At 39.5% G+C, this 13,942-nt stretch overlaps 2 protein-coding genes across 6 annotated transcripts in view; both read left to right on the forward strand.

Moving 5' to 3' along the window:
- The window catches only part of LOC149236250 (putative UDP-3-O-acyl-N-acetylglucosamine deacetylase 1, mitochondrial), a 305,454-nt gene that overhangs the window by 273,317 nt on the left and 18,195 nt on the right, over positions 1–13,942 (forward strand). The gene's annotated exons all lie outside the window — the stretch shown is intronic.
- LOC149236251 (uncharacterized) lies at positions 7,813–13,901 on the forward strand. Its single transcript, XM_089460995.1, has 4 exons — positions 7,813–8,031; positions 11,962–12,841; positions 12,956–13,097; positions 13,222–13,901. Exons 1-4 carry the CDS (start codon positions 7,813–7,815, stop codon positions 13,709–13,711), a joined length of 1,731 nt encoding a protein of 576 aa, XP_089317121.1. The 3' UTR covers positions 13,712–13,901.

The raw sequence follows: 13,942 nt of genomic DNA on the forward strand, positions 1-13,942 counted from the left end.
CCGAATACTGTGCTATTCAAGTATGTCGAGAATCACTGTCATCATGGAAACTCATTTCATGGTTCTGTCGAGATAGTATAGATCCACCTCACGCAACCCTAACCACTGTAATTCATCATGTCGAGGCTGCTACAGGGATACCACCTTTAGGATCAACGGGATCTCTGTTAAGCCGAGATAGTAATATATGTGTATGTTGAGGATGATCCATTCATAGTGACTGTGTTCTGGAATGAACTCCGAGTTGGTATGCTGTTGTAGGAGACAGGTCGAAGATACCAATGTTTAGACTGCTTGAATATACATTCTCCTGTAGTGCGAGTTGCAGGGACTTGCCTCCATTTATCTGAGACCTAGTCTGTTTGCCCTTAAACCCATCCGAGGTGCAGACAGACCCTAAAACGATTGCCCTAAAGCAATGTGGATATATTCCTTCTTTCATGCAAAATTTCAAAGAGGAATATGAGATTTGTCTCTTCTTATTTGTAGAGATTTGCACCCATCTTCACACGAAGTTTCAGAGAGAAATGTGAAACTGATCTGCATTTTGTGGATACCTTGATGGGTATTTATAGTGGTGAGCCACCTATATTTGAGCCGACATGAACCCATGAATTGTCATGGTTATTTCCTTGAGCCGGCGTGAATTTCATTTATTTAATTAATTTTATTTTGGAGCCGACATGAACAGTTTCTTCTTGTTTTTGCTTGCAGACTTCTTGGAGGATTATGCTTGGTCTTTGGAGGGCTTCTTCACAACTTTGTGGACTTGTATACATTTCAATGTGGAAAAAGTCGAAGTCGGGATTAATTCGGCAAGGGTCCAAAAGTTGAAAAACTCGGCAAAGTCGGGAGTTTTTCGAAAAAGTCGGCAAAATTAAAAAAATACAAAAATATTCATTTTTTAAAAAATCCGGACTTTTTCAATAAAATCCGGACTTTTTCAATAAAATCCGGACTTTTTCAATAAAATCCCGATTTTTTCAATAAAATCCCGATTTTTTCAAAGAAAAAAAAATCATTAAAGAAACTACCACGATTTTTTGGAAAAAGTCCCGATTTAATCCCGACTTTTTCGATTTAATCCCGATTTTTTCGTTTCTTAAAAAGTCGGCAAAAAATCGGCCGATTTAATCCTTTTCTTGAAAAAATCGCGTTTTGGGGAATAAATCCCGATTTTATCGGGACTTTTTCCACATTGTATTACATTTACATAAACTCATGAAGAGTTTCTATACTTATGACATGACTCTTTGACATATAAATAAATCCTAAAGACATCAAGAAGAAGCCTTTCACCTAGTGGCACTTCTTTCTCATGAAACCCATGTAGCAAGGCATACAAATATAATTTATTCTTTATTACATCATTTACAAAGATCATATCATTATGAAGATCAAACCTAGTTATATTTTCTTCAACAACAAGTACATAGATCAAAATTACATTTGTAAATACCGAACCTAGTTACACTTCCTTCAACATTTCCTTCTCCATACTTTTAGGTACTTGATGTCAAGCTTGTCATTCATGGTTGATTCCATCTTGTACCTGCAATCTCGAGCTATGTGCCCCTAGTTATCACATTTGTAACATTCAATGTTGAGGTTGCCATTCATGGAAGATTCCATCTTATAGCTGTAATCGTGAGCTATATGGCCATAGTTATTGAATTTGAAACATTCAATGTTTGGCCTAGTTGACATGTACCTTATGTTAACAAAGTCATCGTGAAATTTTTCTCGTGGTTCAGTAAACCTGCTTCTAGGGTTTTGATAGTACCCTCGATAATTGTACCTATCAAACACTTCACAATCCCTAGCCATATGTCCAAAGTTAGTACATGAAAAACAATAACCATTAAATGAATTAGTGTGTATGGATGGTCTTCTGTATTCATTCTTCTTCAGAGGCAGTGGTGTAGTCCTTTGTCCTTGATTGCTTCAACAACATTCTTTGGAGCTGCAACATTCTTAATCCTCTTTGGTCCTTCACTTTGATTAGTCGTCTCCTCATTCTGTCCTTGTGAAGCCTTGGAGCTTGTGCTTTCATCACGTGGAGCTTTATCCGCTCTTTCTGCCTTCATCTGCCACTGAGCCAGTGCTTGATCATTCCTATCAATGACCTACAAGTGTTTTTTTTGCCAATCCTTGAACTTGTTGATTTCATTAAGACCTGCGTCAAGTTCTTCGTGCTTTTGAGCAAGGTCTTCTTGAAACTAGCTTTTCAAGATTTTCCTTCTTCTTTCTACTTCTTCTATTTGTAGCTTTAGAAGAGTGACCTTTTTTGCTTCTTTGTTGAAAACTTGTATCTGTTCCTTCTACCTTCCATTATCCTTCCCGAGCTTATCTATTTCTGCAACAATTGTATCCAATTCCTTTTGCTTTTGATCAACTTTAGGTACGTACCTTTTACCAAATTCCTTTTGTTGGATTATCAGGTCTTTCTCTTTATTTTCTGCTTCCTGCATCTAGAGTTTCAATAGAGCAACTTCTTCTTTGAGTGTGTAATTTTCCTTCTCTGTGTTCTTCCATTCTAACTCTTCAACCTTCCTAGCTGCTTCCAGTTGCAATTTAAGGCTGTTGGTGATTTCCTTTGATTCTCCATTCTTCTTATAAAGGCTCCTGACATGTTCTTTTGCCATCTCCAATTCTGCTTTCAGAAATTTAACAGTTTCTTTTTCAAACCTGAGATCATTTACAATTTTTATTATCTCATTCTAAATTGTAATTTCGATCATTTTTTCTTCTTCATTGTTCAATTCTTTGATATCAGGATTCACATTATTATCAACATCTTTATCTTGACCTGCATGCTTTTGACCTTCATAGAGATCTTGAATGTTCTCCCAAATATGTTTGGCAGATGAGCATTGTCCTACATTGGATTTCATAGAATCTGGCAAGGAACTTAAGATGATATTCATGGATTTGGAATTGTATTTTCTTGATTCATCAGTAGAGGTATTTCCAGAAACAACAGAATCCCATACACAATATCCTTGAGCTTTCAAATAGACATCCATCCTATCTTTCCATAATACAAAATCTAATTCACTAAACATAGAAATTGGACCAACATCTTCATCGACGCTAATCGGATCAGAACCTATTTTAATACCTGGAAGTTCCTTTGAATCCTTTGTGTTATAAAATCAGAAAGGCGGAAAGATTTTCTTTATCTTGATAATTACTTGTGATATTCATATGTTCTTATTAACTTTCTGGCATTCTTCTTTTATCTAAATTCATCAAGCAATTACCAAAACCATAGCACGAAGATCAAAGACACCAAATGTAGTCCGACAACTAGGGCAAAAGTCCCTATCTAGGGGAAAACCCAGTCAACAACTCTTCCTTCAATAATTTCACGAAATAATCCAAGACTCTTTGACCTAGACACAGACTTCCTCCAATCACCAAGTCAACGCTTCCCTTCTTCTACAGATGATAACCTTCTAGCAACAACTTCAACCTAGATCAGTAGTAGTAGCAGCAACAACAACACTTCGATCTAATAGCAGTAGCAGTAACTTCAACTTGGTAGCAACAACAAACTTTGACTTGGTAGCAACAACAACTTCGACCGGTAGCATCAATAATTTCGACCTAGAAGCAACAACAAAATTTCGACCTAGATACAATCGTAGAGACTTAGATCTTCCAGTAGTAGCCCAGTAAATTCACACCTGTGAGAGAGATGACCCAGAAAAGATTCGATCTTGCAATCCTTCTTCTTCTCCTGCAATTTCGTACACTTCTACGTCTTTTTCTTGGATATCGAACTTATGAATGATCTCCTTCAAATGATTTGAATTGCTCTTTATGTATAGCCTCTTTTGGGGTTCAAATTACCTTCATGTAGGCCGACTTGATTAGGTGAGGTCCGACTTGGTGTGGAGGTGACAAATGACTTATTTGACTCAATAATAATTCTTTTTACATGATTCAAAGGCTCAAGAAGGGTCTCATAAAATGGACAATGACTCTAATGACTCAATATAAAACCTAGAAGTCCTCAATGGGGACTTTGACCTATAACATGATGACCCATGCTTTAATAAGTCATAATAATAATTTCTTTTTCTTTCTTTTGATAAATACATTTCATTATGACTCAAATACAATTATGAAGACTGAACCTAGTTACATTCTTCAACACTCCCTCTTAACTAGGGAGGTATTCATAAGTACATGTAAGATCTCAAAACACATGAACCATGAAGATTTTAGGTACTCACGATGCCACAGACTAGATTCTTTACTAGGGCAATCTATCGGGTGGGACTAAGATGGACTAAAGCTTTCAGTCACTCTATGTACCATCAGGCTTACTTGCTAACCATCAACTCAGGGAACTAGGTGTGTAATGCAAGGTCAGAGCTCTATAACCAACGCCACCCTCCCTTTTTTGGGAACTATACATCAACACACAAGCCAACCAAGTGTCCTCCTAGGCATTACACAATGCCTCAACACTCCTGATTATTCAAATCAGTAACAAATCTCTCCCGATCAAACAAATCGGTAATCTCAAGCATGTAAAACATGTTCCAAAACTCCAAGAGATTTACCTGTACAAACACAACCCCAATTTGTAACAACTTTTCAAACACACATAAGTAAACAAAAACCTTCGGGGTTTTCAATTATCTTGATGCTACTGCACAATTTTTTCACAGTAGGACTTAGAGACCTTTCAAACGAATCTTAACAGAATTTTCTTTAACCATACAACTTCCTTTCCTATTTCACATGCAACAACATATTCTATAATCGGATCTTGCCTTCCTTCTTTCAGCGACACCTCAATATAAATTTTCCAATTTCATCTTTAAGGTATCGATCATTACGATATGCCCTCCCTCTCAACTTAGGAAGATTTTTTCTATCCAAGCTCCCTCTTAACTTAGGGAGACCAACTACTTTCTATGACATGGAGAATCTTTCATGGCTTCAATCCTTCTTATCAGCGTCATCTTGATCATCATCATAACTTCCTTTATCATGCTTATCAATCAAATCCTCTTTATGAATATTTTTAACATTATGTTCCTGCATAACTTAAACAACAAGTACAACCAAATACATAGAAGCATGAAGTTAACTATATCAAAGTCATGGAAGCATTAGATCAAATACCTAAACTTAGTTAGGTTCATAATCAGCAAGAGACACATACTTCAATTTCTTGCTAGGGTTTTGTCATAAACCCTAGATCACATTAGTAACTCAATCAAGATATCGGTCTCATTATATCTAGGAGCAATATTACTTTCATAGATATGACAGTTTCTACTATGATAGATTGCAAACCCTAGAAGTAATTCAAACAAGTACAATTCTACAATGCATCTAACAATTTCAGAGTTCATATGTTAGTCTTCTATCCTAGATTCTATCTTTGAGATACTAAGCCTTAGATATCAACAATCAATACCAATCACAACACAATCTAAGGTTTCAACAATATGACCTGTTTCACATGTTTTGATTTATAAAGTTGATTATCTCAAAAGCATTTTGTATCTTACATATCTTGTGCTAACAATTCTTATTTACATTTCAGGGTTACTTTGTTTTATCTTTTGAGAGCATTGCATTTTTACTTTGAGCAAATATATATTTAAATTGTTGAGAAAATTCCTTATAGGGCACTGGTTTTATGGTTTTAAATCATATTAATGATTGGCATTGTTATTTCAAGTTGCTCACTTCATATTTTCTCATAAATCCTTAAAAGTAATCCATTTTCACTATAACGCTCTCCTAGAAACTCACATCTTTTAATTTAACTTTTCATTAGGGACCACCCCCCTTAGCTAACCTAGGAGATAGCTCAAACGGAAAGAGTCGGGATTAGTGTGACAGCCCCTTCTCTGAGTTCCCTGCCACCACCCACACCTTGTGGGGTTGAAGGCTTTTTCTCACTAACTTGTAGGTAGGTGTAGGCGGCAGGGTCAACATGACCAACCTTTTGTAAACCCTAGATTTTATCATCATTATCATATCCTATAATCTCAAACTTTTACTAGGGTTTAGTTACAAACCCTAGAAAAATGATCATAAACAATTAGGTTAGCTCATATACATATCTAGGATTTCATAATCATGCACAAGCATATCACAAAAACATATAATAGGCAAATTCAAGATAAAAACATTAAAATTAGACATACAACAAACTTGATCAATCTGGGGTTTTGATCAAACAAACATATTGTTGATTTGGGGTAGCATCGGATATGCTCTAAGCCTCAAATTTTGCAGAGAGGCTTGTGCACAAGTATTACAAAGAACTCAGAAAAATTCCAACCATAAGTGATTTTATTAAAATAATTAATATTTTTAATGGGGTTCCTAAGTCTAAACTTAGGAAAATTAAAATATTAATGGGTATTAATCTAATCAGGGGTGAAACTTCTAGAAAAAACCACAGATCAAGTTAAAACGATCTAAGCCTTTGATTAAGATGTAATCTAAGTTGTTGGTTGTCCAACAGGGAGATATAAGAAGGGACTTGAGGGTCATTTGGATCACACACAGAGAGATTGAGAAAATCGATTTTTTGAAGTGAGAAGTTCTCAAGAGGAAAATTGATTGAGGAGATCTTGCAGCAGAGGGGCAGTGAGAATTTGGGAGAAGGAATTTCTGGAGAGTACCAGGCAGAGGGAGAACAAAAAGACATCCAGAGGAAGGTTGCAGTTGACCCACGCAGTGCTGACGCAGAGGCAGCGCAGTCCTTAAGGGGAAGTCGAGTTCCTGCTGAGGCAAGTCAAAATTCAATTGTCGGAAGCCAGGGTGTGATTCTGGAAGGCAAAAGGTCGATTTCGTAGCTAGCAGAGGATCCAAAGGAGAGGCAGCGTAATACCCAAGAGGGGTGATGCAAAAACTGCCCAATGTGACACAACTTTGCACAGAGGATGACGCAGAGCCTCCAGAGCAACAAGATCAGCCACTAATTCTCCAATGACAGGGTGAGATCATTTCACCAATCTTTTGTTCAGTGTTCTCTTTGTATCGGATTGCTAGTTGAGCATCCTAGAATTGTACTCAGAATTTCTCCTGCATAATAATAAAACCCTCAAAGTTGCTGCACTGGTTTTCCCGCATTGGGTTTTACCGAAGACTATTTGTCCAAAACTAACTGTGTCTATGTGTTGTATTTTTCTTTCTTGCTCAGTATTTTGTTTCCGCATATATGTTAATTGAGTGAAGGTTGCAGATGTATTTGCTTTGATATTTGCCGTAGAGTATAGTAAATAACTTGCATGAATTAACAAGTAGGAGAAGTAACATCAGTTTGCTAGAGTAGGGGTTTTTGTTGAGGAATTTTCACATGGTATTGGAGCTAGTGCAAGAGAAACAAGAGGAGCAGAACCAGAAACCCCAGTGCTAAGCAGAAGGGGAAATCCAAAAGCTATAGGAGGCAGCAAGTCGAAACCTTAGAGGGTTTGCGTAGTTGTAGCCGGAGGGCCAAAAGATCGAGGTAGCCTCTCTTCGAATGAGCTGACGAAGAGAAAGGGCTTACAGTTCAAATTTTGCCATGGCAGAGGGAGCAACGTTGAGTCTCAGCGCAAGGAGCAGTTGGTGGGACGGGAATTTTCAGTGGACAGTTTTGTCGGGCTGAAAGACGTCAGAAGAAAGAAGTGCATAGTGAGGGAATACTTCCTCACTGATTTCTTGCTGAGGAAATCAGCATTTCTCAATTGTTGAGAAGCAGCTTACCAGCTTCATTAGGGAATGTGTAAGTTAGCCTAGGAGCTACGCAGTAGGGAGAAAGAGGGAGTTGTTCGACAATTTTCAGAGGAGATGGCAACCAGTGGCTTGAGGGATCAGGACAGGTTGGATGAGGCTTCCAACTATGCCACGTGGAAGGCGATGATGACTTTCCTTCTAGATGAGCATGCCCTCAAGATGTATGTTGATACTGTGGTAGCTGTCTCGGCGAATGCAGATCCGCTGAAGAAGTACAACGCTGAGATGGCTAAGACGAAGAGAATGATCCTAGATGGAGTCAAGGATCATGTGGTGTCCCATGTTGCTAGAAAAGGGACCACTAAGGAGATGTGGGATGCCTTTTCCACATTGTATCAGGGATCTTTCGAGTAGCAGAAGATGTACTTAGAGAAGAACTTGAGATCTGCTCAAATGCAAAAGGGAGAACACGTGGATCCGTTCCTCACAAAACTAAAGGAGAACTGTGATGAGTTGTCCGCTACGAGGAAAACGCCTCAGGACTCAAAGTTAGTGAGACTTGCTCTGAACTCCATCTTAGATGATTGGCAAATCTTTGTCCAAAGTATCTTGGGCAGAGCAGCATTGCCAAATTGGGACGAGATGTGGGCAGCTCTTTAACAAGAAGAGTTCAGGAGAGACCTGCTCAAGGTAAGACTTGACGCGAGCAGCGGCAGCGGTGGGTCAAAGCCCAAAGTGGAGGAAGAGGATAACACAACCCTTACATCAGAGGGACAATAGGGGCAACAGAGACAAAAGAAGGACATCTCCAAGGTGAAGTGTTTCAGATGTGGCGAGATGGGGCAATATGCATCGCAGTGTCCTTCGAAGAAAAAGGACAAGGATGAGAAGCATGATCCCAAGGTTGCAGTTGTGAAGATCGACAAGGAGTTTGCCATGACAACCGAGATACCTTCAAGAGGAAGGTGGGCTGACAAAGAGCTGTAGTCAAGAGGACTGCAGATGGGCAGGATCCTTGAGGAGCCCACCTCTTGGATCATCACCTCACTACGAGAACCCATGATTGGTGGAGTTTCAGTTGGTGCCATGGAGTGTTGATTCGACAGATGCAGTGGCTAAAAGAGCCAGAGACTGAGCAGTGCAGAGCAAAGAGGCAGTAGTGAAGAGCTTCAGCTGCACAGTGGCTTCAGAGGCAGCATGGGACTAGCAGCAGTTAAGATTTCAGCACTAAGGAGTATCCACTAGATACTTGTCTAGTTTTGGGTGTTTTCATTTGCTTCTCTCAACAACTGAGTTACAGTGAAAATGCAGTGTTCAAAGGAATGACCAACAATAGCATGGATGCAGAATGAGCTATAGAATAGATGTAGCATTGGCAATGGCAGTGTCAATGGCAGCAGTACAGTAGCAGCAACAACATAGTAGTTGGTGGACAACAGGTCAGACATCATCAGCATATTTGACTTTGTAGAGCCATCTCAAACATACAACTGACCTGTCTTGAGACCTAGGTACCACATCCCAGACATCATTGACCATTATGGAACTATATTCCTCCACCATAGCATCTACCTATACTTGATGTTGAAAGGCCTCCTGAAAACTAAAGGGTTCTCCAACCTGAGCCACCAAGGCATCATATCTGTCTGGCTGTCTATGCTCCTTTTTCTCATCCCTGGGTGCACTGACGAATTTCTCTACATCTCGTAGTATCTGTCGAAGTTCCTGGCTCTTTCTACCACTAGTAGTGGGTATATCTATCTGCTCCTCCTCTTCCTAAGACTGCACATATTGTGATACCTCTGGAGCTTTGCCTTTAGGAGAAATATTGGTGCTAGTTTCTGCTGGACAAAGTGGCTGGACCAACGGATCATCCTTTGACTGCTCTTCAGAAGGCATTTCTCAAGATTTCCTGAAAGCTCTATCCTCCATGAACTTTACATCCCGTCGAATAACGATCTTCCTATTCCCCAGAAGATAGACTCTATATGCCTTAGCATTCTTGCTATATCCCACAAGATATCCTTTCTCCGCAATCTGATCCAATTTCTTCCTTTTTTCTTCGGGTACATGGCAGTATGCCAAACTCCCAAATATCCTGGAATGACTCACCTCAAGCTTCTTGCCGGTGAAGACGTTCTCCGAGTAATCTTACCTAATGCCCTGTGAGGAGTCCTGTTCTGAACATACACTGTTGTGTTGCATGCTTCTGCCCATAGAAACTTGGGCATATCTTGATCATACAACATTGCCCTAGCTGCTTCAACAATAGTCCTGTTCTTCCTTTCTGCTACTCCATTCTGCTCCGGATTATAGGGGGTTGTCCACTCTCTTCTGATGCCTTCCCTTGCGCAAAAATCAATGAAGTCCTTGTCGATGTATTCTCCACCATTGTTTGAGCGCAATATCTTTATCTTCTTTCCTGTCAAATTCTCAACTAGAGCCTTGAACTCTTTGAATTGACCAAAAACCTCATCCTTGGTTTTTAGAAAGTAGATCCAAGTCTTTTTGGAATGGTCATCAATGAAGGTGATGAAGTACTCGGCACCACTAAGAGCTCTTGTGGACATGGGTCCACAGATATCTGAGTGTATCAATCCCAGAACACTCTTAGCCCTATTGTTGCTTCTTGGAAATATAGCTTTGGCATACTTTCCTAGTGCGCATCCTCTACATACATCATCTCGTTCGGTACTCAACTCTGGAACTCCTGATACTATTCTCCCAAGCAGTGTTGCACACATCGCGATTTAATCGCGATAAAATCGGAAAATCGCGATTTTTTCAAAATGCCGATTCAAATCGCGATTTTTATCCAAAAAATCGGCGGAAATTTTTTTTAACGATTTTTATCGAAAAAATCGCGATTTTTTAAAAAATCGCGATTTTTTCGAAAAAATCGCGATTTTTAAGGAAAAAATCGCGGGAGGCGCGGGCAGCGGGGGTTTTATATGTAAAATCGATTTTTTGTTTATTCATTCAGCAGTCCGCCGCGGAGGAGAAGGAGGAGAAGGAGAAGAAGGGAGGGAGAGGGTTGCCGTCGCTTGTGGGAGCCGATTTTAGGAGGAATCCAAGCCAAGATCGCGAATTTGTCCATAAACCAGGTATGTAGATTAATTTTTTTTTGTTTTGGTTCTCTAAAAACTTTGTTTTTCATTGTTTTTAAAGAATTTTTAGAAATTTTTCATTGATTTGGGATGGGTTATTTGTTATGACTATGAGAACCAATTTTTGATTTTTATTTTCTCATTTTCTTTAAACATTGTTTATTTTTTTTTATTTTTCATTGTTTTTTGGGTTTAGAAATTCAAATTGGGATTTTGGAAATAATTAGCTTGTAATTTTGCAAATGCTAAATTGTAATTTGTATTTACTATTTACTATTATCATTTATGTAATCCTAAATTCCTATTTCCTAATCCTTATTTTTCCATAGGTTTGCAAATTCAAAATTCAAAAACAAACATGCCAAGGAAATTGGATCCTTTCTGGGAATATGGTGACCCTAAAACTCCGAATGATAGACAAAACTTGATTTGCAAGTTGTGTGGAAAGGAAATATTCGGGGGGGTGTACAGGTTGAAGTTCCACCTTGCACAAATCCCTGGACGTGATGTGGGGCCCTGTCTAAAGACAAATGCTGAAATTATCCAAAAAGCCATGAGAGCATTGGGAGAATTAGAGCACACTAGAGACGCCAAAGAAGAACTCAAAAGGCAACTAAGAAGGTCAGTTGAAGGAAGTGGGCCAAGTGGCACAGGTTCTACTGCAGCGTCAGTCAATCCGTTTGCTGCATCATCATATTTTGTTCCTCGAACCACACCTGGTTCACAACCAACTATCGGTTCAATGATGAAAAGAACTGAAAAAGAAAAAGCTGACAAGTTGATGACAAAATTTCTCCTCTGGAGTGATATTCCTTTCAGCATTATAAGGAATAATCCATTTTTCCAACCTACTCTTGATGCTGTTGCCAGTGTTGGCCCGGGGTACAAACTCCCTTCTCTTCATGATTTCAGAGGCCGGCTTCTTCAAGATGAAAAGCGTGACTGCACCCAAAGATTGGAGGATTTTAGGGCATCATGGGCACAAACAGGATGCACTGTTATGTCAGATGGTTGGACTGACCAAAAGGGGAGAACCCTTATAAACTTCTTGGTTAGTTGTCCCTTGGGGACTATGTTTATCAAATCTGTTGATGCAACTCATCAAATCAAAGATGCAAAAAATTTATGTGATTTGCTGGATGTGTTTATTTTGGAGGTGGGTGCAGAAAATGTTGTCCAAGTCATAACGGACAACGCTGCAAATTATGTTGCTGCTGGTAGATTGCTTATGGACAGGCATCCTACTTTATTTTGGACACCTTGTGCTGCCCATTGTATTGATTTGATGTTAGAGGACATAGGGAAAATTCCCTTTGTCAAAGAGGCTGTTGACTCATCAAAAACCATCACAAAATTTATTTACAATCACACATCTGTGCTTAGCTTGATGAGAAAATGCACCAACAACAAAGAGTTGGTGCGCCCCGCCATTACACGGTTTGCGACGAGTTTCATATCTCTTCAATCCCTCTTGAATTCTATGTGGGATTTGAAGAGAATGTTTGTTTCAGAGGAGTGGCGTTCTTCGCCAATGAGCCGCAAACCAGAAGGAGAGGCCGTCTGCAGACTTGTTTCATACCAAGAAGACTTCTGGGCGGGAGTGCAGGAGGTGTGCGCTGTCACAGAACCTTTGGTAAAGGTTCTTCGGTTGGTAGATGGTGAGAAGCCCGCAATGGGCTATTTGTATGAAGCCATGGATAGGGCCAAAGAAGCCATTCGGTCCTACTATGATGACAAGGGAGATGATGGGTTCCAGAGACAACTCCTTCTATGGAAGGTCATTGATGAGCGATGGAACAACACACTCCATCGTCCCATTCATGCTGCTGGCCTTTTCCTGAACCCTGCATTTTCTTATGCATGTGGGTTTAATTTTGATGTTGAGGTCGTGGAAGGATTATTAACCTGTGTCCAGAAGATGGTGAAAACTCCAGAAGAACGTATGGAGGTCTCTAGACAAATTGAGCAATATAAGTTGTCAGGTGGCACATTTGGCTTTGAGATGGCTATCAATGATAGGACGGTTAAAATCCCAGGTATTTTTTAGTTTGTAGTATGTACTTTGTAACTTTGTTTCAAATTTCATTGTTTCTTCAAATTCCATTTTTTTCTTATGTTTATTTAAAATTTTCTTTGTAATTTTGTTGTAGACGCATGGTGGAAGATGTATGGTGGCAGAGTACCCCTTTTGCAAAATCTTGCCGTGCGCATCCTCAGCCAAACATGCAGCTCCTCGGGATGTGAGCGCAATTGGAGTGTATTTGAAAAAATACACAACAAGAAGCGCAATAGGTTAACACTTAAACATTTAAAATATTGCAAATTTCCAAATAAATTTTTGAATTCATTAAAGTTTTAAACAATATTTTTTTTATAATATTAATTATTAATTTATTATTTCATGAACTTTGTACAGGTTGGAGTCCCATAGACTTAATGACATGGTCTATGTCTACTACAATCTTCGATTGTGGGTGAAACAACTAGAGAAGACACCTGATACGGAAGCCATCTCATTGGATGGGATTGACACCACTGCTGAATGGAGGGTTGAGACCGAGAGGCCTCTCATGGATCCCACTGAGGATTGGTTAGTGCAGGATGAGGGGGAGGAGGAGGGGGAGGAGGAGGAGGAGGAGGAGGAGCAGGAGCAGGAGCAGGAGGAGGAGGAGTTGGAGGAGCAGGAGGAGGAGGTGACACCGCCTACCCGGGCTACCACTACCACCAGTAGAGGACGTGGTCTCCGTCCACCTCAGCCTCTTGTAGCTGCTACTACTAGTTCTTCAGCTTCTAGAGCACGTCAGACTCCACTGCCATTTCCACCACCACAGGCACCAGCTTCTACATCTAGAGGGAAAGAGAAAGCTGTGCCATATTCTCGCAAGAGGGGCAGAGGAAATCAATAGGATTAGACTTTCATTTTATTGTATATGACATTATGACATGATGAGATACATTATCATATTTTTTGTTGATATTTTGAGGCTGAGTTGGACTTGGGACTCAGGACTTACTATTCAGGACATGATTCAATGTTATGTGTGATTTTAGCGCTAGAAATGATATTGAACATCTTATATATTAGTTTTTTTATCATATTTATGTGTCAATGTATTTATTTTATGTTGTAGATGGTT

This window comes from Pinus tabuliformis, chromosome 8 (assembly GCF_031772625.1).
Source record: "Pinus tabuliformis cultivar Carrire ecotype Pingquan chromosome 8, CPIR1, whole genome shotgun sequence".
Taxonomy (NCBI): domain Eukaryota; kingdom Viridiplantae; phylum Streptophyta; class Pinopsida; order Pinales; family Pinaceae; genus Pinus; species Pinus tabuliformis.